The sequence below is a fragment of the Centroberyx affinis genome, unplaced genomic scaffold (genome assembly GCF_046629955.1).
Source record: "Centroberyx affinis isolate AG114_WGS23_722 - 3 ecotype Tasmania unplaced genomic scaffold, CSIRO-AGI_Caff_v1 ptg003322l_1, whole genome shotgun sequence".
NCBI lineage: Eukaryota > Metazoa > Chordata > Actinopteri > Beryciformes > Berycidae > Centroberyx > Centroberyx affinis.
Genome location: NW_027281323.1, coordinates 81,638 through 107,637, shown reverse-complemented (window position 1 = coordinate 107,637; position 26,000 = coordinate 81,638). Strand labels below are relative to the sequence as shown.

General features: G+C 42.1%; 1 protein-coding gene across 2 annotated transcripts; it reads left to right on the top strand.

Annotated features, from left to right (window-relative positions):
• The first annotated feature begins 3,277 nt into the window (after positions 1–3,277).
• On the top strand, positions 3,278–24,062 carry cdk18 (cyclin dependent kinase 18). 2 transcript variants are annotated; one of them, XM_071538645.1, is made up of 16 exons: positions 3,278–3,395; positions 4,123–4,137; positions 11,798–11,934; positions 13,805–13,936; positions 14,780–14,836; positions 16,332–16,446; positions 16,731–16,825; positions 16,925–16,987; positions 17,784–17,907; positions 18,710–18,830; positions 19,995–20,092; positions 20,231–20,336; positions 20,845–20,887; positions 20,996–21,086; positions 22,406–22,483; positions 23,969–24,062. In XM_071538645.1, exons 1-16 carry the CDS (start codon positions 3,278–3,280, stop codon positions 24,001–24,003), a joined length of 1,428 nt encoding a protein of 475 aa, XP_071394746.1. In that variant the 3' UTR covers positions 24,004–24,062. The 2 variants fall into 2 exon arrangements, with proteins under 2 accessions (XP_071394746.1, XP_071394745.1); XM_071538644.1 differs by lacking the exon at positions 4,123–4,137.
• Positions 24,063–26,000: the final 1,938 nt, after the last annotated feature.

The following is a 26,000-nucleotide window of genomic DNA, read 5'->3' as shown; positions in this document are numbered from 1 at the left end:
TAGTCAGAATGGTAGACACCACCGCTTTAGCTCGCCTGGTAATATTGATTTCTCTATGTACTCTAAGGATCTTATCGTCTCCTGTCTTCACCCCTTAATCTGCTCTTCATCTGTTTCCATTGCGTTATGCCATCTTCTTAAACTCAGGCTTCTCCAGTGTTGTTGGAATTTAATTCGGTTTCGTAAAGATGATTCTTCATTTTCATGGTTTTACCTTCATTCTAGCCTGGTGTAGGTTACCATTCAACTTGGTAAGCATCTTTTTTTGTCATAGAGTGATAACTGTCAAATCATCCATATGAGCCCAGGTGGGGAGGAGGAAAACTCCCTGCCTCCTACCCACAACCCATTTTGATGCTCTAATAATTTCCTCTATTGCAGTAGTGAATGCAAGAGGGGAGATGTGCACCCTGCCATAATACCAATTACATAGACCTCAACCATATTTTTGATGATGTTGGTATTCTAATAAAATCGAATGCTACCCACTGAAGATTGAGTCTTGCTTTTTCGAGGTTGAGATATACATGATTGTATGTTTTAACCACCCTCAGAAGGCTGGCATTCTTGCTTTTGCATGGTTGTGCTGATTAGGTTGCTCCTCTCTACCTCTGTGCTATCATGCCAAAGAACATCTTTCCTTCTACATTCAGGAGGCATTTGAGCTGAAATTGATTCATTTCTAAAGGCTCTTTCTCTTTTTGGAATTAGAATTCCTCCTGCTCTCTGCCATGATCTGGGGATTATTTGCGGCTCCCATGCAACTAAGCTTACATAAAAATCGCAAGACATCTGGTGCACGTCTACCTGATAGGATTCTTCATTAGCCCCCAGGCTGAAACACTCTTGCACAGCTTGAATTTTGAAGCTCTTTCTATTTCGGTGGGGTAACATCTATTTGGTGTTTGGTATATTTCCAGGAGGGCACCCTCTTATAATTTCCACTATCTGTATAAGGTTTCTTGGTGATTTTCTAGCACTTGCTTTACATACTACCACTCGACAAATCTAAAGGGATCTGTGTCAAACACTGGTCTAACTTGTTCTTTCTTTCTTTCTTTTTTTTTTTCCTAAGGCCCTCCTCAGTACTATAAAGTGATTCAGATTCATTTGAAAAAAACAGATTTCTCATCTGACACCTTCCACCATTGCCTTTTGAGCCGCTTCCTCTCCTGCACTAGCAGTTCAATTTATGGCTGCCACCCACACTTCTTTGGATCTGAGACTGCTTTCTTTCTTCTTTCCTATCTCCAGACCTTTATGCGTATGCCTTATACCTTTATAGATATCTTTCACATCCACAAATGAGAGTGCATAGTTAGTGTAGATAACCTAATCTAAGAAGTCACACTAATGCACAACAACCTTTTAAACTCACGTAGCGTTTTCTAAAATAGTACATTTCGTTGTTTATTACTCAAAGCGCTATCATGAAATACAACTTGTTTAGGTGTAAAAACTTAAACACAAACTATATGTCCACAAAATCAGTGTCCCCTTTATCTCCAGGCGGTGCTGATGTCATCGCAAACTAAAGTGCTTTCTGATTTCTGCTTTCAGACTGCCCAAGGCCATGAAAAACCACACGTGGGTTAGTAAGCTGTAGAGTGCTGTTCCATTGTCAGCCGGGGTCGGTCAAGGCGTGCGTTTGACTCATTTGCCCTCCATGACTCCAGCCCAAGCTCCTTCCTTCACCAGGCTTGTCTGAGCTGTGGGCAAAGAGAGGGGAGGCCGGGACATGTAAAAGGATGTAACAGAAATGGAAAAATAATGTGAGGGAGAAAAATACATGGGGGTCCAATGAGTTCTTCTCTTTGATGGGCTGCTGACGGTCTGATCACATTGGTCTGCTCTGTAGTTGTCTTATGATGTGGGTCAAAGGGTCAATAGCTGAATGTTATTATGTATGCTAAGATACTTGAGATGGATTGTTTTGAACGGGTTAGAAGAAGACATATGTGACATTGAAGATGCTACTGAATCAATCATAAGATCTGGACACAGGCAATTTCCATTGTGAGTTGTTTGCATGTATTCATGTGTGTGTTCGAGTGCATGCATTCATGCATATGTGTATATACTCACCCATTGGAGGCAGTGCAGGTGCTGCAGCAGGCAGAAGAATCTGCCAAAGCGCGGTGATTGCTCAGAGACAAAGTAATATCCTGATGGGCTATTAAGTCATAAAAATAACAAGAGGGAATCCGGAGCCTCGTAGAAACCGAGCCCACCAGCAGAGAGTCGAAGCTCTCAGGTTTTCAAAATAATGAGCACACACACACACGCACACTCACACACACACACACACACAAATCCATGATAGTAAAGAAATCAAGAACAGAGAGGCCGTACCACCCGCCACCAGAGAGAAGGAAGAGAGAGCAAAAAGACAAGTGAGAGACAGAGAGCGGGAGAATGATTGAAGTCAAAACCAGTAGGGTCGGCTGTGGTTATGTAACCTATTGAGCGAGCAGATGAGTGAGCGTATTGATCAGCTGCTGTCCTGCTGATCTCCGCCTCATTATCAGATGACAGAGAAGACTGTCTCTGGTGAACCTGCACAGAAAGACACATCGCAGTTACACAAGACCGCTCTGTAGCATGTGTTGTGTAGGCAGAGTGCCAGGGCATGTTTACTCTTACGATTGCAGTTAGCTCTGATCCTTTTTTTTTTCTCTCATGTTCTGCATTGGGCAAAACTTTCCCTTTTACTGTCTGTTTTTGTCACATGGCCATATGGAGCAAAAAAAGCAGTTACAGATTACGCTTTTTAAAAGGAAATCTTCCGTTTTTTTTCTTCAAGAAAAGGTTTCGTCTGGGACCGGTCGTGGTTTTCGTAATTGCATGGATGAGTGGGTGGATCCATGTATGCATGCTTATATGGATGGATGGATGAATCATATCATGAATGCATAGTTATGTGGCTGCATGGATAGCTGAAGGGACGATATAGATGGATAAGGAGATATTCTTCCTTCAAGAAAAGGTTTTATCTGTGACTGGTTGTGTTTGTTTTAGTTCAGTGGATTGGATGGATGGATGGAGGGATGGATGGACAGGCAGATAGACAGAGGGATGGATGGATGGATCAATCAATGCATGGATGGATGGAGGGACGATGGACACGGATACATTCTTGTGTTTTTTGCATCTCCACCTATCAACTGTAAGCCTTCTACAGTAGAGACTGTATATCTAGTTGTGATGGTCACTCTCTCTCTCTCTCTCTTGCTCTCTCTCTCTCTCTCTCTCCTCCCAGACTCTGCTCCTCAGCACCATGAACAAGATGAAGAACTTTAAGAGGCGTTTCTCTCTTTCTGTTCCTCGCACCGAGACCATTGAGGAGAACGAGTTCACCGAGCAGATCAACCAGCTCAACATCCGACACACTCAAGGTAAGAGCCGTCCTCCGTCCCTGCACACTGGTTAAAGACTGGTTCAGCAATGGAGAACCCATTCAAAACCTACAACCAATGACCATGTTTGCACTAGCCAAAGTTGTGATTTATAAAACAGGTTATCCGGGTGTCAAAATCTGTGGTTCTGGTTGATTTTCTCCACTTTTCTGTGACATGAAAAGCTAAACAGAACAATCATCATTACTGAATGCCATGGGAATCATTTGTTTTGTATTTATCACATTATACAACATTGTTTTTTTAAATTATCATACAATGAAATCAAGGGTAATTTTCATAAATGAGGATCCATGTCTGTTGGTCAAAGGTTCATTTGCAAGAACTGTAACCGTTAACCGTGCAGCCAATGCCAAGTCTCTCTACTGATCCGTTTTTCAGGTCTATTGGTTCTGTTGGTCATCAGAGAAAGATTAATCTGTTATTATAACCTCTTATAATGGATTTTAGTGGCTGGCAGGGTGGCCTAGTGGTTAGGGAAACCATCCCATAACCAAAAGGTCACGGGTTAATGCAAAAAGTCTTGAACCCCGAGCTATTCCACTTCCCTTTTTCCTTTGGTCTCTGGGTGAATGATCAGCCCATTTCTATTAATAGATCCCAAAACGCAACCTGATTCTGGGCTTTAATTGTAAATGCCAAAGCCTTCCTTCCTTCCGTGTCTGTAGCGGACCCTCACGGATTAGCCGGGCTTTTCCGGCTGGAGCTGGTACCGCCGCCGGTGCTGAGGCACAGGGGGTAAGCCGGCTTCAAAGGGAAACGAGACGGGGTTATGGAGGGAGAAGTAGGGCAAGATAACGCAAAGGAGCTGCAATGCAGTCAAAATTGATTTTGAACAGCGTCTCTGCTTTGTTTGGAGCCAGACTGTCAAGATATCAGAAAGAGATGGAATGATGGATTGTGGGGTGGGGACACCAGGATGGTTAATACCTTTACCCTGGACCTTATTGATCAGTGTGCATTGTCGTTTGAGCTTTATGGCTATATGGGACTGGGTGAATGTGGGGATATGAAGCAGTTTCCATGAAGTTTCCAAACACAAAAATAAATCAGAGGCGGTGTGAATGCATGCAAAGTCAATGGAGTGAGGTAAATGGAGCGAGAGGGATGCAACTTGGCTCCAGGCGGCGTGTGTTGAAATTTGTCTCTGACGCAATAAAGTGAAAGCCAGGTCCCCCATCTAGTATTTACAGCAAGGAAAATGCCCATCGGGTGTTCGGGTGTGTGAGCAGTGAAATTGACTGACATTTGGACAAAACCTTTAGAAAAGTTAGATTCCCCAAAGAAGACGTTGGTCATGCTGAATGCCAAGGCTGGCGCAGCAGGATTAAAATGCAAGTATGATAAAAAATTTAAAAAGAAATCTAATTCTGAAGCATAGTTTCATGTAATCCACATTGTCTCATCGTTCTTCAAAGTTGAAAAAAGAAATCAAGAAAGATGTGAACCAAAACCACTAATCATAAGGCAGCTTTCTGTTGTGTTAAGTGATGTCATCCAACCTGTTTGCCATGACATCACACCAATTTCACCGTTTTTATTTTTCAAGAACGGTACGGCGAACAATTGCCCCGGTGACATTGTGCGAGAATGTGTGAATGTGTGAATGAAGCAGCTGGATATGTGGTTTAACCCCCCCCCCCCAGAGTCCCTCTGTCTGCCTCACTGTCTGTTTCTGAAGGTCAGGAAGGAGGCAGCGAGACAGAGAGAGAGTGAGAGAGAGAGAGAGACAGAGGACAAAGAAAAGGAGAGAGACAATGGCACGAGGAAGAAAGAGAGAGCGACGCAGCGTTTGACCCAAACCCGGCAGTCGTCTGACGTTTACAGACCTTCTTCCCTGCTCATCTCTCTGTTCAGTCTTGTATGTCACTCCCCCCCCCCCCCCCCCCCCCGCCCCCTACAGCAGGGATTATGTCCTGCTCCTGCGTTTTCATCCACAGCGCATAACTGCTGTTTTGATGGAAAACATCATCTGACATTTTTCCAAGGATTTACTCACATGCCCAAAACATTCCCTTAGCTGCAAAATGTTCCACACACAGCAGATTCATGTATCATAACTCTCCATAGTGATCTTCTGCTTGCAGAGTAGCGATGGGTATGTTACTTACAAAATGTATTACTGAATTACTCATTACCAGCTTCACACTGTATAATCCATGAGATCCCATTAACCTAGTAATGTAATCTAATTGCTTTCAGTTACTTTGGGATTATTTGGCCTGCAAAATCAGTTGTCAGTTCATTTCCTAATCATCATCTACAGCCATTGTCAATCATCATTTCAAAAGGTGTAAATTGTACTTTATTACTGTAACCTTATTATGATTTGTTATGTCACTCCCCAGCACCAATCATAGTGCACCAGGATGTTGGATCTGCAGATGATTACCAAGAGGAAAAAATAAGAGAAAGACTGAGAGAGAGTTATAGATATATATTTATATATATACATGTAGACCTTATTAAATATAGAATTCATCCTCTGGCGAGCCCCTTCAGCGGTATCAGATTGGATTCCCCAGTGTTGTTGTGTCTATTTAAACATCTGAGCAGCTGGATCAAATTGTTAAAGACAAAGAAAGTCAATCAGTCTCAGATCACTGAGCGGGAGGAATTCATTAGCATTCCCTCGGGATGCACGCGCACACATATACAATGAGCATAACAACGCGCATGCACACACACACACTGACACACACACACACACACACACACACACACTGATCTACTTCAATATGGCTAATCTAGTGAGACATCCTAAATCAGTTTAGATTCGCACATGCCAAACACAAATATAGTTCCACAGCTACAAAATTAGCTGTGCGTGTGTGTGTGTGTGTGTGTGTGTGCACGTGACCTGAGAGGCAGCCAAAACTTCCTGCTTGCCTAATCGCTAATATACCATATTAAGCAACCCCCCTCCCTGTTTACCTCCTACATATTAGTCAATTAAAACCCGTTTTGCTCAGCTCCCAAACGAGCATGCTAATGCAATGTCTTGAGTAATCACATAAGCCGCCATGACGCGTCCACTCTCTGATGAGAATGTCATCGTTCAGCCATGAAAAATAATCCTGACATAAGATGCACTGTATAAGGGAAACTTGCACAGGAATGAACGACAAATAGCAAATGATTCTACTCTCCCCAAAAGTCAGTGATTAAAATTCTTACCTGGCCATGTGACAGAGGGTATTTAGTCCTTCACTCAATTATTAACCCCATCAGATATGTCCTAATATCATCCACACACACACACGCACAGTCACAAGTCCTTTATTACTAGTGGATGTGATTCTCTTATCTTGATCATGCCAGCTGGCTGCTTTCCTAACTCTGCTATGTCCCTTTAAAGGAAAAGCACCATTAGCCACAGTTCCCATCACCCTCCCATCTCTAACCTGCTTGACCTGGGCCTGAAAGCTTTTTGCCTGGCCCCACCTGAACCTGAAAGTTTTCTGTCTCAACCTGAACCAAGTCCGGGAAGCGTAGCCTCGATTTGTATGAGCCCCAAACCCAAATAAAAGGTAACAGTCGTTTTATAATAGCACTATTCTTCGCCAAGGTTTTTGAACCTGAGGATGACTCAAAACTAAGCAATTGTTTTGGTCACCTGTTTGAATCCCCGGACCGACTAGGAAAATGCGGTGGGGAATGTGGGTGAGAATACCGCTCTCCCTTCCCTCAATATTTACAGCAGAGCAGAGGTGTTGCCAAGTCAACTTTGCTCGAGTCCCAAGTCAGTCTCAAGTCTTGATGTACAAGTCTCACGTCAAGTCCCAAGTCTAAATGTAGATTACCAAGTCAAGTCCAAGTCAAGTGCATGTCATTAATGTCAAGTCTCAAGTCTAAAAGTAGCACGCCAAGTCAGGTCGGAAGTATCAGTATCAATGTAATATCTCAAAGAAAACTAAATATAGGATTTTTCGATGCAATATGGTTTTAAAAGGATAAAAACTTTGTAAGTGCATCATGAGTTGGATTTCTATAATCAGTTTCAACTTCAATAAATTCAATCATGTACAAATTCAGAAAATGTTACAAATCTCATAAATTTCAATCTAAGTCATTTACACAAACACAAGATATTTTGCCTTCAGACAAAAGATCTTTGTCTTTGACTTTAGAACCTTTTCAAGTCATCAAAGTCCACGTCCAAGTCAAGTCTTTAGTGTTCATGCATCAAGTCAAGGCTCAAGCAATTAAAATTGTGACTTGAGTCTGATTCAGATTCTGCCGCAGAGTTGTCCTTGAGCAAGGCACTGAACCTTTATGGCCAACAATAGAAAACTGTGGTTGTACTCCTCCTCAGCTCCTCAGTTGGAATGTGAGTAACTGTATGAAAGTGAAGCAGAGTGGTGTTGCTGGAAAAGAGCATGGTGTTCAGTTGATTTTGCTTGGATAAATAGGAGATGGGAAAATCCAGCTGTTTTTTACAGATCCGGTTGAGTCCACTCTGGTCTTGCTGCATTAAAGCATAAATGTCAAGCTCTGCAACAGGGGTTCTCAAACATTCTCATGTCACTGACCCCCAAAAAGACACTTAGGCCACCAACTCCCATTTGATAACATGCTGCTTCTTTGTCCGAGGAACCCATATGGGAAGATTTTTGTTGTTGTTGACTTAGCACTGAATTCTATAACTCTCTAACTCTACATAATAATTTCTACAGAATTATCCCCTAGTGGCCTAAAGTGAAATGAAACTACTGCTCTATGTTGTCTGCCCTCTCCTTGCCCTTCTCAATCCTTCATCCAGCCCTCAATTTCCTCCTCTGCTCGCTCCTTTTCATTAGCCTCCATCTAGTCTTTCATCTTCACAGTGGAGGAGAGTATCGGTGAAAGCGAGATGCAAGACAAATAGGTGATGGGGAAGAGTGATTGCTCTCCACAGTCACACAGTATCTACATTAACCCCATAGCAGATGTCTGTCCTGTGTGAATAGAGTGCTTTGAGGTGACAGAACACAGGACAACAACGGCTCAGAACATCGCATTTCTAAACCTAGTACACCATGTCCATCTCAACAGAATTGAGTTAGACATTGTTCATTTCTGTGCTTTTTTTTGACTGTGAGCAGACAATTTTGCCAACAATGATACATATTGTGTTAGCTAGCTAACTGCTGTCTTGTAAACACAGCTAACGTATCTAGTAGCGGCTAACCAGTAGCTAGTATGTTAACATCCACCTTATTTTGATTAGCTTACTGGCTAGTTAGATAGATAACAAAGCCAAAAAGCATATTTTATGTTAAAGAGGTATTAACAGGCATTACATTTAGGACCTTTATTGACCTGTATCAGCTACCAAGGACTTAGACATCGACAGGAGTCTTATGGTAGCCTGTAATTGACAGAAAAAGTCACATTTTCACGATAGAACGAGCAGGCTAGCTAATTAGAGCAGAGATCCATGAGGTAATGTATCACAATGAAAAATACTGTAATATTAATAATGCATGCTTTGTCATTGGCTTTTGGCTTGAGAATGAAATGTGTTGAGACCGCTCGCTCGGAGCGCCGTCCTCCATTGAGCAGTTGAAAATGTGAGGGGGGGGGCGTTGAAAGACAGAAATCTCAGCACCTGGTGAAATAAATGTTGAGTCTTTGGTATTGTGCTATGGCTGTAAAAATTGTATTTAATGCACCTTTAAGTGTTTTGGGGTAGAGACTAGGGCTAAAGACAAGACTTTATTGCTTTAGCATGTTTACTGTGTCACAGTAACCTACATTTGGAAGCAAATCTACCTTATCAAACTATTCACTTTTACACCCACATCACATCACATCTTTTCAGATTTTTCTAGCTTAGTTGTTCTACATTTTGCCATTATTTGTGGTCAGATAATTCTCTAATGGACGTGGAATGGCGCCAGCTGTGTTTGCCTTTATAGGTTTCTTATTTGTTGTTTCTTTCTTTAGTTCTGTCTTTCCGCCCACCTCTCTTTTCCCATCTCGCTCTACCCACAGTCTTTGATAGAAATGCTGCAAAAACATCATGTGGTTTTCTTTATTGGATTGTCCTTTTCCAAACAAAATGTCTAGCGGGCATCTATCCATATCTCACAGCAATCAGACACTGTGTGTGTGTGTGTGTGTGTGTGTGTATGTGTGTATATCCGTGTTACGTATTTATGTGTAACTGGATGCACATGAGAGCTCTGTGTGTGTGTGTGTGTGTGTGTGTCTGTGTTTGTGTGTGTATGTGTCGCTGGCCCTAATTAACATCAGGAGATCAAAGGAGTGCTGTAGCTGTGATATTCAAATGACCAGCCAAACAGGTCGCCATTTCACCCCCCACCCCCCCACCCCAACCCATGTCCCTCGTTTACTCTGTCAATCAATCTCACACAAAGTGGGCTGTTATCCGCCTCTCTGTAGCTCTGTTAAAACGCCCTGTTAAACGCATCCAGCCATTTTAAAATCAGAGGGGTCTGCGCCACCTCCGCCTCTATCTGTCTTCCTCTATGTCTGTTGTCATTGATACACCTGCAGTTTATTACATCTAGGGTGTGTGTGTGTTTGTGTGTGTGTATTTAATAGGCACAACACTATTGAATTTCCTATAACAAAAGGAGGGCTATAGGTTGTGCGGTGAATATTAATGACTGTGTGTGTGTGTGTGTGGTGGTGGTGGTGGTGTGTGTGTGTGTGGGGGGGGGGGTGGTATGTGAAAAAGAGGTATATGACACCAACTTAACACTGAGACTTGACGATAGCTTCCCTTGTTAGCCATAGTCCCCATGGAAACAAGGAGTTAAAGCGCTTCGTGCTTCACCCCAGGAGGGAATGGTTGTAACACACACACACACACACACCCACACACACACTAACCCACACGCCTGGAGGCTGCCAATAAAATGGAGATGCATGTCCACTTCAAACCCCACAAATCGCCATACCAGCGAGGCAGATAACACTCTCCATTCAAACGGGAGATCAAATCGCAGCTGAAACCTTACGCCAGGTAGCGCTCAAAAGCACTCAGCATACAGTCTTGTTCAAAGGGGATTAAAGTCCATTCTTCCGACCACACAGGCCTGATGCCGTTGTGCTCATAGTTCAATTGTCCACACTTCCACTTCAGCTGCCTTAACTAATCTCCTCAGTAGCCTTGATGAGCCAAGGCTCAGAAAACAAGAAGCTGAGAGCCATTTTCTGGTTACGTGTGCAGACTGCTGTTCAAGTGTGTATATACACTCACCAGCCACTTTATCAGGCACATCTATCTAGTACCTGTTGCTATAGCGCATTTCAGTCAGCCAGCTCACGTAAGAGATTATGAGAATGAATGCAATATAGATACAGAGTTTAGTATGGCGTCTAGGCTCGGATCCTGTCGCTCCCTGCGAGCATAAAAGTCTGGTGCTGGAGGGAGGAAATTTCATTTGGCACCTCAGCTAGACAAATGACAGTGCCTACAGGTCAGAGCCTACAGGTGGATGTTGGGGTGGAGGTGGGGGATGATGAAACGCTGCATGATGTGCAGCAGCAATAACTGACCAGCAGTGATCGGCAGTCTGAGCAGCGTAGCAGCAGCAAGGCAATGCGAAAGAGAGTGAGCAGGTGCATCTGGAGCTTAAATAGACCGCCTTAATGAAAGGGGGGCGCTTGATAAGAGTGCATGAATAGCGTGTGTATCACATGTCTTGCAGCGCGACTTGAGTTGTCTACCTGAACTAGCTTCATTTATCATAAGGTCAACTTGTGTGTTGTGAGATGCCCTTCTGCACACCACTGTTATTGGAGCATTTGTGGCCTTTCTGGTAGCTTGCACAAGTCTGCCCATTCTCCTCTGCCCTGCTGTTTTCGCTCACTGGATGTTTTTTGTTTATCGCACCGTTCTCTGTAAACTCCAGAGACGGTAGAGCATGAAAATGCTGAACCAACAATCAGACCACAGTCAAAGTCACTTAGATCACGCATCTCGCCCATTCTAATGTTTGGTCGAACAACAAACTAAACCGCTTCACCATGTCTGCATGCTGTATATACTGAGTCAGCCACATGATTCACTTTGGAGGAGCAGGCTATTTGCATTAACGAGCAGGTGTACCTAATAAAGTGGTGAGTGCATGCGTATGTAGACGTGACACACGTTTGTGCGTTGCATTTAATTTGACATTTTCAGCATGTAGCTGACTCTCTTATCCAGAGTGTGGACATAGAATGATCATGTAAGAGTGAAGTGCTGCAAAAAGACATGGAATAAGAGCTATGGAGAGAGATAGAGTTCATAATAATAATGCAACTTGAACTTGAATCCCGGTTGTCCAATTAAAGGACAGTCTCTCTAGCCGTCGAATGCATTATGCATGTACGGTATACTGACTGATTTCGATTCCTCTGTGTGTGTGTGTGTGTGTGTTCTCCAGGCCTGGCTCCAGACAGCCTAGGCCCTCCGTCTCACGATGCCAGTCCGGTGAGTCCTGAGCCAGCCACGCCGGGAGCCCAGTCGCCCTCCCAGCTCCACTACCACAGCAAGGCCCAGCACAGACGCTTCTCCATGGAGGTAAAGAGGAGTGGTAGAGAGGGGAGCTTAACAGGAGAACTAGAAAGATTTGTGGCTCAGAAATAAACATAATTCTGCACAGTCAGACTTTGTCATTTAACTTTTTTATGAAGTAAAAGGTGCATTGCCATTTTAGTGCAGTGCTGTTAGGAAATTGTCTAAGTGCAAGTGTGCATTAAATACATTAAAAGACAGCGTGACATGCACATCAGCAATGGCACAAGTAGTTTGCTCTCTTCTCGAAACTCTTCCCCAAGAGTCATCTCTCCATTTCCACCTCCGCCAGCTCAATGAGATGAGATGAGTCACCTCGGAAGCTTTTCCGTTGCTTCCCTCCATTTTCTTCCCTCCCTCCAGCACCAGACTTTTTTTTTATTGGCAATGTGAGAGAGTTCACAGTTCCACCTTTTCAAAAAAAAAAAAAAAAAAAAAAGTCCCTGTGGAAAGCGTGTGAATCACTCTGACTCTTTCTCATACTCCGCACAGCTCATACACCAGACAGTCAAGTGGATCTATGACAGAAGGAAGTGTTATCGAGTCACTCAAGGAAAAACTTGGTGCTGTGAAGACAGAAATAATGGCAAGACTCTGAGAGCGCTGGGAGCTTAAGAGAGAATTACAATCAGAATCGCTTAATTCAACATGCATAATAAATGTGCAGGAATGAATGGTGCAGCCTGTGAACAATGTCTTGGAGCAGCCGACTATGTTCACACATGAACGTGCCAAAAGCATCAAAGGCAAGATGATAAAAACTGATATAGATACATCCTGTAATTATGTCATATGCACAAAAATATTTGTCTGTTCTCATACTGGAAAGAGGTACGACATGAGATCATGCATTACCTGTAATTCCACCTGTCTTATGTATTTGCATATACTGTATGTCCATCTAATAAATATTTCATGGGTAAGGCTTCAAGGAAAGTGAAAATACATCTGGGTGATCATAGGAGTAGCTAATGTTAGAAGGTGAGATCTAAATTCACCAGTTTGACTCAAATGCATTCATAAAGCTGGTAATTGATAAAGTTCAACACTCAATACTTTGTTTCCTGATGGGATGAAAATAATAATAATAATAACAATAATTTAGTCTAACTCCATTTCTGTAGATCCAGGCAATTATAATGATGCAGAAATGAATAAATGAAGGTTTCTTGTATACTTAAACAATATAAGATCTTAATGTATTTGTATTTGTCATTTTTATATTTTTCTTTGGGGTATGATGGATCTTTTGGCTTTACTATGAATATGTGATTTAATATTTTTGGCAGTGTTAAAGATGCTCTCAATACACTGTAGTTAGGTGTTGTTTATGTTTAGGCATGAGGTGGAACTTCAACCTCTTTGGCTCCGCCCATTGGGGGTTTGACTCAACCAATGAGATTATTTCTGCCTCCAGAGCAGCTCTTCCTCTGAGGAATGTTTGTATAGCTACATGTCCAATCTGCTCAAGGACAGTATGTAGAGTATGTGCATGTCACTGTACATACTGTACATCCGCTGAAGCACCATGCAATGTGGAAATCCAGTTGAAGACCAGAGACACTCAAGTTTTTTTAACCAATTTAAATCCAATGTCTTATCAAGCAATGAAGTCATCCTAATATGTTCTGAGGTGATGTGACAGGGGCAGTGATGTGGTGGTAAATACATGGAGATTAAACTATGACCTCCTTATCATCATAAGGCAAACAGTATGAACAAAAATCAATTATAAGCATTAATTTATGACAAAAAGGCGGCTACACTGCAAATATAGAGGCAGGTAAACTGAGTTAGGTGGGTTTCCACTGCATCCCTAGACAGGAGTGTATCTGTTGTGTCCATGTATTGATCGGTGTGTGTTGGCTGCCTGCAGGACGTCAGTAAGCGCATGTCCCTGCCCATGGACATCCGCCTGCCTCCGGAGTTTCTCCGGAAGCTGCAGCAGGAGAGTGAGAACTCGCCGCCCTGCAAGCCTCTCAGCCGCATGTCTCGACGTGCCTCGCTGGTCAGTGGCCTAGATTAACGACAGTGCTTATATACATGTATTATTGTAGGCTTTGGCCGGCTGATATATCAGTCTAACCCCTAATATATATATCACAACCTCATATCTATAATAAGCTATTACAAAGCTGTTAGAGACTCCATATTTCATCTCATATTGACCACTGTAAGTCTTTGTATTCACATAACTCTTATATAACTCTAAGCTACATTATTAGATTCTGTTCATTTTAGAACCCATTTTATTGATTACTTTTAAACCAATTAATAGCTTGGTTTATATAGATATATATTTATACAGAGCATCTTATTGCATATACAGTATACGTATGTCACAGAAGCATTGTCTCCTGCAAAATGCTAGCCTTCTTATCCTGCGTCCCTGTTATTATTTTTTTCCCTTGTTTCCTTCTCTTACTATTACTATTGTGATTATTACTTTATCTTCTTTTTTTCCTCCCCGAATTGCCCATTAGGCAGCGTTTTTCCTCTTGCCAGGCTGTCATTGTATATAAGAAATACTTATTAACTGACTTTCCTGGTTAAATGAAGGTTAAATGAAATAAAACATCTAACCCCCTAAGTGTAGTGAAGCTCTTTTTACTGTTCCAATGTGCAGTTTAAAGACAGAAGGTGATGGAGAATCTGAAACTGTGGTACAGCCTGCTTGAGGAAATCCGATTGGTCTATATTCTCATTTGAACTGAAAGATCATTTTTAGATCGTTTAATATTGATAACTAGCTCATTTGTTTCTTGGAAGTCCCAATATATTGATTGCTATGTGGATTATGATTATTTTTTTGTCTTGATGCTTAATGTGTCTCTTTTCTTTTGGCCTCCAGTCTGATATAGGCTTTGGGAAGCTGGAGACATACGTGAAGCTGGGCAAACTGGGTGAAGTACGTGTCAACCCATTACACAGACCTTCATCTTTTACCATGTCCGTTTTCAGATGGTGGATAGCTGGCTGACAAAAGTCCAGTGAGGGATGAGCATACGACGACTACACCCACCGCCGCTGCCCCCCCTGCAATAAGGCTAGAGTGAACTTTATATGAAAAGCTTCTCTCTGGTGTATATGTTAACCGCGCCGAGTCTTCATTTGACTTAGCAGGGAGTACTGTGAGTCAGTCAACCCCCCCCTCCGGAGACACGGGAACCTGTCAAAACAAGCACAGCCACACGCAGCACGGCTTTAGGCTCTGTTTATGCCAAAATGAGACAACATATACCCATGCGTCGTACACGGCCCGTTCTCTTGAATCGGTTCTACGCAGCTTAACGAGAAAAAAAAAAAAAGTGAGCTTTCACGCCATGTGCTTGGACACGTAGGATCACAATGTGGCAGAGTGCTCTGAATGAAGGGGGCTTTAAGAGAGCGTGACACGGGCAAATGTCAGTAATGCACTTATGGCCCACACCACTTATCTGAGACCATTTATTGCCCTTAGGGGTTGGCGGCATTAGTCTCAGTCACAAGGCTCAGCAGCGGTCAGTAGAGATAGCAGTGGTGGTGATGGTTATAAAAGAGCTGCTTTTATAGTCAATTAATATGAACTGTAGCTAGCCAAGCTCCCCCTCTCCCTGGTCTGGGGGGTAATGGATTATATTCAATGGGACTGCAGCAATTTGATTGCAGAGAAATGGTATGGATGTGCTCATTATCGAAGCTCCACTTTTCCCTGTATGCTTGTTGAAGTCCTGCTGCACTTAACGCTCCATTCACCCACAATGGATATAAAGTGTTGCTCTTTTTTTCAGTTACAGGGAAATGTTACAGGGAAATGTTGGTTTGAGTACTTAGTATGTACTTATCTTACAATATACTTATTTGATTCAACTGTAATATAATGATCAAGAAAGAATGTCTGCAGTACTAATGCAGTATATATGCAGGGTAAGTGGATTAAGAAGGATTCTACAATGGCTTCGATCAATATGGGTGCTTGAAGGCTAATACCGATATTTTCGGATCGATGAGGGAGGAGGATGTTCACTTGCAGTAATGTCAGAAACACAATAATCAGATAATATGCCTAGTTGGCTTGCTCATGCCTGTTTGAAAGGGAAGCAGCATTTAGACGTTGTGATTACAGACACTTGCATCATCTTGATGTAATGGTTTGATAATGCTTGAGAATGATAACAGTAACCGTTGGAATGAATTCTCTGTTTAGCTTTATGTTCTATGGATTCTAATGACACAGTAAAAGACATTGAAAATAAACCGATTGCTTCAAATTATCTTCAATATGCTATGTAGAAGAGACACACTTGGTGGCATAGGAACCAATTCATCTCCTTTTACAATGTTCAGCGTTGGATTATCAGAATGTGACCCTGGAGTTGAGTAGCCGTGTGTGTGTGTGTGTGTGTGTGTGTGTGTGTGATTAGGGGACGTACGCCACGGTGTTCAAAGGACGGAGCAAACTAACAGAGAACCTGGTGGCGCTCAAGGAGATTCGGCTGGAGCACGAGGAGGGAGCCCCCTGCACCGCTATCAGAGAGGGTACACGCGCACACACACACACACACACACACACACACACACACACACACACACACCTGTGGAAGTCCTCCAGCTCTGGGGAGTGTAACAGTGCTGCCCTCCAGTGGAAAATAATTCTATATTTAAGGGCCATCCATCCCCGCACAGCACTTTCCTTACCTCTTACACTTAAATATTGCCCATCGGTCGCTATGGAGACAGGTGGAAATGATACACGGGGGGGGTATTGGTACAGCCCAACTCAACTTCCCATCATGCATCTTGTGTCCTCCTGTCTTGCCCAGTGTCTCTGCTGAAGAACCTGAAGCACGCCAACATCGTCACGCTGCATGACATCATCCACACCGACCGCTGCCTCACGCTGGTGTTTGAGTATCTGGTGAGTAGATCCGCTCCGAATGAAACTGCATAACACATGAGTGTGTTATGGCGTATGGACAGATCTGACGGTCAACACCTGCCTGATTGTGTCTCCCAGGACAGTGACCTCAAACAGTACTTGGACAACTGCGGCAACCTCATGAGCATGCACAACGTCAAGGTGAGGATTATTCACGGTCGTCAGAGGTCAGAGGTCAGAGGCATTATTCACCATGTGCAAACACATGGACAGAAACTCTTGGTTCATGCCTGTGCCAGGGAAAGATATGAGGCTATAGATTATGCATATCACTCTATGAATGTAGGGGGTCATTTAAAAACACTACACACTACTATATCTTAAGTTCATCAAGTTCACCATTTTTTTTAAATATAAATGATTCAGACAAAAAGTGTCATAATTTTGCCAACCAGTAACTTAAAGGGGAAATAAATAAGGCTTTTACTGCCCCATAGCATAAATGACCATAATGTATCTACAGGGGTTAATAACATTGTTGATCAATACCAATGATTCGTTGATTGCTTGCTGAAGGTTCTGGCTTTCAAAACTCACTTTCAGGCCCCACAATTGTTTTGGAACAAAAAGCATTTTCAGCTGCTTCCTTCTCAAGCCAATTGCAAATGACAAAGCAGTTTTATTATTCCAGTGTTTTGCATAGTGATATTTTCAAGGGGGTGACAGGGGGAGACTTGTGTAGGCGGAGGCAAGTTCTGCTGATTTGTCAGTAGAGGTTGATGAAGGTCATAGATTACTTTTAGTTACATTTAAAAACCCATATTTCATAGTAATTTTCTAGGTGTTACTTACTACTATCTCATTTTTTGAAAGGAAACTCTTCAAAAATATATCCAATATTGACATTATCATCAGTCATCATCATCATCATCATCATCAGTACCGTTATCATCACCACATCGCACAATGCTAACTCTTTCATCTCCGTCCACCACAGATCTTCATGTTCCAGCTGCTGCGTGGTCTGTCCTACTGCCACAAGAGGAAAATCCTCCACAGAGACCTGAAGCCCCAGAACCTGCTCATCAATGACAAGGGAGAGCTCAAACTGGCTGACTTTGGTAGGAAGGGGAACACACACACACACACACACACACACACACACACACAGGAAAGCAAATGTGGTGATAAAGACACAAATGTGAAGGAATACAATAGCATGTCTCCTGCCAAGGTTGCTTTCCAATTATATTTTACTGCCACTTGGAGATCTGTCCCGATCGCTTTAGCACCTTACTTACTGTAACCTAGCAACTGTGCCCCTTTCTCTGAATTTTCTCATTTTTTTGCGCTGGATGTGGGTAGATAACCCCACCAGTATTTTCCTATTTATGGATAGTTTTAAACAGAGCAGATGAGATGATACTGGCATGATAACAATATTATTACACCAACTAGGGTTACACCAATATAGCCATTTGTTTTTGAATTAAGATCAGTCAGTGTCATCCACCTCTGATATGATGGGTATGATGCAGTTTGGTTGATTATACATTTATTGTATTATTGATCAATATTACACTGGTGGTCTATGGGAAGACCTTAACCTGAATTGATTCTAATATGACATTTTGATCAGATTCCATGCATGTATGTGTGAATACACTACTACTACTACTATTATTAATATTAATATTATTATAGATGCTGTATCAGAGGCTTCTTCACCCAGCCAAACATAAAATTTTGGGGGAAACACTCAATACTTGTAATTTTGTGGCTTTTTTTGGCACGAAAATGGTCATATTTAAAGATATTGAATATTGGCACTAAGTACCAGCTATTGGCAGATTCAGTCCAAAATTATCAGTTTTGGGCTTGAAAAACCCATGTCAATCAAACCCTGACTCTTGTGTTGTCCAGGTCTGGCGAGGGCCAAGTCCGTCCCCACTAAGACCTACTCCAACGAGGTGGTGACTCTGTGGTACCGCCCCCCTGACGTGCTGCTGGGCTCCACAGAGTACTCCACACCCATCGACATGTGGTGAGTAGCACAATATGGATATTTCTTCATCGGTACAATTGCAAGACAGTAGGGACGGGACGATATATCGAAATTCAATATATCGCAATGCAGAAATGTGACAATACATATCGTGGGGCAGAAAAAATGAATGGTGATATTAGCTCCATTTTATTCTGCTGTAGTAATCACAAATGAGACGCTTGACCATCACAATTTCACAAGCTCTCCATCCACATTATATTATTTACATTTTATAATGACATTTTTAAATTGTTTACGTTCTACAAGCCAATGGCATCGCTAGAAAGATTTGTGGCTCAGAAATAAACAGAATTCTGCACAGTCAGACTTTGTTGTCATTGAACACTTATATATTAAATTGTATGGTGGTTGTATTGAATCATGAACCCCATACTGCATACTGAATGGTATCATGGGATAAGGATATCGCCCCATCCCTACAAGATAGTATACTCACAGACAGAGATTCTGCTCTTTTCATCCAAAAAGAAGAAAAGGAAAAGGTAGATGTGCAACAGACAAAGCAAAGTGGGACACAAGCTCAAAAATCTACTAAAAATGTTCTTGAAAACAATAAGTGGTAAAGCATCATTCAAATGCAGAAGAAAATCCTAGGACACTGTTACTGCCGCCTAAAAGGTTGTAATGAGTGTCACTGTTAATATTATGAATTAGTTTATTAGGATTTCCATCAATCACACATGCATATCTATTTATAATCTCCCAGGTTATTCTCAGTGATATGACTCACTATGCATACAACAGATGCAACAGGTTTTCATATTGCTCATTAGCAGTTCCCATGGTGAGGAAAAACCGTATAGCACTGATGAACCACAACGGGCTAAATATGGCTATTCCCATCCAGCAACACAATGACTGCCTTTTCATCAGCTCACCTAGCTACATATCCTCTCATCAGACCACAGGACATCTGTTCAATAACCCCCCCCCCCCCTGTCGGATAGAACAAAAGGCTGCAGTGTGCCCACTCAGACCATACATGGTTGTGATCAGCGCTCTTTGAAGTGTGTGTGAGAGAGAGAGAGAGAGAGAGAGAGAGAGTGCGTGAGTGTATATTAAATAGCGCCTACATAATATTGGAGGACTCTTTCCTTCTTCCTCCTCCCTGCGTTATCATTGCCTCCCTCCCTCCTAAAGGGGCGTGGGCTGCATCCTGTATGAGATGGCGACAGGGCGTCCCATGTTTCCTGGTGCCACTGTGAAGGAGGAGCTACACCTGGTCTTCAGACTCATGGGTAAGACACTAAGCACCCATGTCTGAAAAAATACCACACGTACCAGTCCAGAATCTATTGTATGATATATAAACGAGAAAGACCTATCACAGCTTTCTTTATTCCTTTCTTTGTTTCTTTCGTTCTTTCTTCTTCCAGGGACTCCGACAGAGGACACTTGGCCAGGTATCAGCAGTAACGATGAGTTTAGGTCCTACCTGTTTCCTCAGTACAGATCTCAAGCACTCATCAACCATGTGCCCAGGTAACAGGACCATAGTACAACCGCAACACAAACACTTTCCAATAGGAATGCACCAATACTACTTTTTCGTCGCTGATTGCATTAGAAAACGTGAAAATCCGAACGAATCCGATGACATTTGTCACATGTCCCGACTCTCTCTCCTAATCTTTCCTGTCTCTCTCTACTGTCAACTTTTAATCTCAATTCCAACTATGAAACGTTAAGTATTAGATGACACCAAGCGCCAATCCGATTCATTACTTTGAATGAAAAATCCAGACCATTAGTTTGGGGTCACTGGATGAAAATGCCAGAGACAAAATACATCCCTCTTCATTAGAGATCCACCATCCTTCTCTAAGGAAATAACAAGCAGAAAATCTGTTCATTTTAGTTACATTTGTTACATGTGGCTCCTGGATTTTGGTATCAAAGTAGTGAGAAAATTCACAGGACCCAATATCTGCTATCAGTATGGACATCGGTGTGTTATCCTTCCCTGAACTTCCTACCTTGTCTCCATCAGGTTGGACACTGAGGGGATTGATCTGCTGTCTGCTCTACTGCTGGTAAGAGACAAAACATCACACAAAACAGCCTCCACCTGACTAGTATTAAGATAGTAGCTACTGACCTGTGGTTTTACAGAATCAGCTGCTGTTGTATTGTGATTGCAGTACGACACCCGGAGCAGAATGTCCTCTGAAGCCTCTTTACGACACCCCTACTTCCTGACCCTGGGGGAGAACATACACAGTTTGGCAGACAGTAAGACACACACACACACACATACACACACAAACACGCACACACTATAGAGGCCTTTGACGTAACTTAACACACCCTCTGGCAGTCATATTGGAGGTCCACAGCTCTTGTGTTTGGCTGGGAGCTGATCAATTCATCTGATCAATTTTGTGTTTAGAGCTAGAATCAGCTTGTTAGCTAATAGCTAGCTAACCATAGTATCTGGTCAGCTAACCATCACTGTCTTGTTGTAAATACATGTGATTTGCACACTAGAATTGTGGGGCTAGTAGCTAGTAGTGCCTTGTAATTAATTTTAACAATAATATTAATGGCTTTGCTAAGGTAGCTTAGTGGCTAGTAAGGAAGCTCGGAAAACCAGGAACCCAATTCAACTTAGAGTGTTTTGGAGTAGAGACAGGCTGAAGAAAAGACATTTGGAAACAAATCTACCTTGTCAGACCATTCACTTTTACCTTCTTCTTCTTTTTCATGTATCTCTCCTTTTGTAGACCTGTTGTTAAATTTAAGCAAACAGCCAGTTCTCCAATGGACCTCTAAGATGGCGCCAGCAGTGGTTGCGAGGAGATTTCTGACACAAATGCGAACATGGCTACGTTCACACTGCAAGCCTTAGTGCTCAATTCGGATTTATTGCTCAGATCTGATTTTTTTGTTTGGCTGTTCACATTATTTTTTAAATGTGGCCAATATCAGATTCCAGTGTGAACTGGTCACAGTCCTGAACTGACCCACATGCGCAAAAGAACAATAACAAAGACGTCACACACAGCACGCTGTCGTACGGAAGAAAACATGGAGGCCACTGAAGTCAGCGTTTACGGTTTCATTTATAAGTTAATTATGGCTTTTTGTGGAGCAATGGCTGCTACTTCTGTGCGGAGGTGTGTGTGGATGCGGAGTCGGAGCCAGGAGTGGTGGGATTGTGACGTGAATGGCTTCACTGAAACAGATTTCATCCAGAATTTCACCCCAAATACTTATGAGGTCTAAAACCTCACTGTCCCTCCACTGACTACCTCCATCGCAGCTGTCTTCCATGTTTGTATTCACCGAGTGACTCCCGCCAGTGCAGAATTGTGACGAATGTCGATCTCGAGTGACGTAAAAGTCGCATGAATTCCGATTTGACTGTTCAGACTGAGGTCGCATTGCACACTGTTATGAAAAAAAACAGATCTGAGTCACATCTGAGCAAAAAAAATCAGATTTGGGCCACTTTTGCCTTCAGTCTGAATGTAGCCTATAAGTTGAAGGCAGAGCAACTGTCCTGGTGTGTTCTTGCTCCAAGGTTATCATGTTCTTTTCCCCTGTTTTAGCTGCCTCGGTGTTTTCTCTCAGAGAGGTCCAACTCCAGAAGGACCCAGGCCACCGCAGCTCAGTGTTTCAGCCTCCAGGTACTGTACACTTCACACAGTCTCACAATGTAATAGTAACAAGGTGGAGGTCAATTCACTTTCATTTCAATCAACTCACTCAGCTATAAAGTAAAGTGTGTCTTCTTAAATAAAGGTTGAAAAATATATAGTGAAAGCACTTTTCTCCACACATAGTACCTCCATCTGGAGTTTTCCATAAGGTGGGCAGTTAGAAATGCACTGATATTGCATATACATTATTTGTATTTCATACTGGATATATCTCATGTTTGCCATATTTTCATATTGTACATATTTTTCATTCATTTTTCTATTGTCTAAGTGTGTCCTACTGCTATTTGCACATTGTCATGCTATGGTTTTTTCATGCTTTTCATTCATACGTTTGTACTTGTTTTTGTGTTTAAAATGTTTGGTGAGTTATATTAACCCCCTATTTGCTATATCCTTATATTCTTATTTTTTCCTTGCTGTGTCCTGTTACTATTTGCTGCTGCAACAGCCCATGAAAATGTAACGATCCCCATGGGACAGAAGGCTGTAATCCATAATCAAGAGGCTATACTGTAGATGAGAATAGAACAAATACAAGCCTTAAGATAATACAGCAAGCAATTACAACAAGAGAATGTATTGAGAATACTACAACAGATAAATAAAGACAAGGCTCAGAAGCAAATGTGCATGTGTGTATCGTAAGCTGTTTACATTATCGGGTATTATTATGAACATATGTACAGAAATGTGTCCAGATATACAATATGCGCTGAAATCTGTATACAGCATTCGTTTTCAGTTATTTCATTATTATTAGATTTTTCAATTTGGGGATTTTGAAGAAAATCCACTTCCTGAAGTGGCTGAAATGAAACAGAAATAAACCCTACCATGCTTTAATCCTTGCTACAATTGCAATATACGATACAGTGATTGCAAAAATACTTTGTCAACCAGCAGAGCTTTGCGAGGAGCCGTCATGCTGAGTTTGTTTACTCTGATGACACAAGTCATAATACCACCGAGAAGAGTCTCAGTGGAATTGAACAGAAAATGAATGCAAATAAGGAGCTGTCTACCCATTCAATACAGATTACTGTCAGCCACGAAATATGCTCATGTAAATAAATCTCGCTAACACTTCATTGAAGGCGAGCAGCCATAATGGATTATTATGTGTTATGATAGTGTAGGAGCTATTATTCTAAGAGGCTTATAACATCTAATTTCTCGACATGAAGCAAATTAGAAATTGGCTTTTTGTGGCTGTGATTTAGTCCATGTGTTGATATATTATCAATAAGCATATATTCATTTAAGGGAAAAAGCATAAATTAATGCTTTTCTGAATTCATTTTTGTTGATATTGATGGTTGTTTGCCATATGATCACCAATTGGATGTTATAGTTTACCAACCTTTTTATTTACCACCACATCACTGCTTATAATACTTAATAGGCGTATATTTTAAGTAAAGTATTAACCCCAATTTCTCTGTCATTTAGGTCGAGGAAAGAACCGAAGGCAAAGCATCTTCTAGAGGCCGGAGAGAGGGAGAACAGAGATAAACGCAGAGGAGGAATTGTCTGTGCAGACCACAGTGCGGAGGCCAACACAGCTCAGCACATTCACTAGCATGCTCGCCTAAGTGCACACACATGCATGTACACACAAACACACGTGCACACACACACACACACACACACTCGTTTCCATGGCAACTGAGCATGGTGACATACAGGGTTTCTGAAAATGAACTTGCACTGCACCTGAAATGATTCTGAGCTGAGATATACCCCCCTCTCCGACACACACACATACACACACACACACACACACATTTGCACAGTCACCAACACTAAACATGCTGCCGAACTGTAGTCGTACACACTGGAGACGTACTATCCTGACACTCACACACACATACAGTCACACACTGGATACCTTGCACTGCCTCCTTGCTACTATAGACAAAAATACTGACTAAAATTGCCCTGCAACTGTCTGTACACGTCGCATACAGCCTGCTTCACATAGTATACCACCAGACCCATGAGCAGCCTGGCCATATCTACCTTCTATAGAGGCTTTGCAGTTGCGCTACAAATCTACTAGCGAATGTGTCTGCTGCCATCATGGAGGTCCACTGGAGAATTGGGTGTGTGCAAACAATGGCTTAACAGAAAGAACCAGGCTAGAACAAGAGACATACCTGAAAAAGATTGTTGTGGTGTGGGTGTAGGTCCAGTCTGTCCTAGTAAAAGTGAAATGATCTGATAATTAAGGTAGATTTGTTTCCAAATTAAAGTTACTGTGACACAGTAATCTGTCTTTTGTTTAGCCCTAGATTACTCCAAAACACTCGTCACAAATCTCACAACCACTGCTGGCACCATCTTAGAGGTCCATTGGAGAAATGTCTGCTACTTGTTAACAACTAGTCTACAAAAACAGAGATATCTGAAGAAGATAGAAGTCATATGGGTAATGTTATAGGTAAGCCTATAAGTGAATGGGTTGTAGTTTGAGAAGAGTCAACTCAGTTAACCTGAACAAACAGTTGGTTGTTGCCAACTGACGTTAACATAAGACTACAAGCCACTAACGTTACCCATCAATGTTAACGCTAGCTTCTAGATACGTTACGCTAGTGTGCAAATCAGATGTGTTTACAACAAGACGGTAATGGTTAGCTAGTAGTAGTTAGGTCCTACTTGTAAGCTAGCTAACAAGCTGACATTAAATACAAAATCGATCAGATATCAGTGATGAAATAATACGTTCCCAGGCAAAAACAGCACAGGTGTCTATTGAATTCTGTTGAGACGGCCAAGTTATAAGTTAACAAACGTAACCTGTGTTGCCCAAGAGAAATGAGGACCTCCAATATGGCCACCAGCGGGTGTGTTGTCACCTGAAAGTCCTCTATCTGTAGGCCTACATATGGATGTAGAAGGAGTACAACAGACATTAAAATAGTAGCAGCACATTGTTCATATACCTCTACTCACACATGCCCAAGTAACAAACCTTGAACCAACCAAAAATCGGACTCAAAAATGAATCTAAACCGCCGTGGAAATATGGATTCATGTGACAAACTTGCCTTGCTACAGTGACCCAGTGTTTGAACTCAGCGTGGGGTTTCGTTCCATACAGTGTTACGACTAATTTTCATTCTCGAGTTTTGAAGTTGCCTTAGTAAAATGTGCATGATATTTTGGCTTGTTAACAATCTATGATATCTGATCTAGTGTAGCCTATGTGTTAGGAGGCATTTACTTTGTGTCTGTAAATAACTCACTATGAGTGTACGTACTTCTTAGTCTCCTATTTGCACAAACCAGAAGTGTCCTCTGAAGCCTGCTCCCTTCCCTTTGCCTCTTACCTAGTTCCACAATCCCCATACCTTACTAAAGCCCTTTCACCCCCAGTGTTTGCAGACCAATAAACTGGAAATTATGTCCGACAGTTACTTTTTAGTAGCAAATTCCAATCAATACGAATCACCACTATCCCTTACATCTTGCACAGCTA

Coding starts and splice junctions, on each gene's coding strand:
- cdk18 (XM_071538645.1), top strand. CDS start 3,278: ATGAACAAGATGAAGAACTTTAAGAGGCGTTTCTCTCTTTCTGTTCCT. Junction 11,935..13,804: donor ACAGACGCTTCTCCATGGAG/GTAAAGAGGAGT, acceptor GGCTGCCTGCAG/GACGTCAGTAAGCGCATGTC. Junction 18,831..19,994: donor TCCACACCCATCGACATGTG/GTGAGTAGCACA, acceptor TCCCTCCTAAAG/GGGCGTGGGCTGCATCCTGT.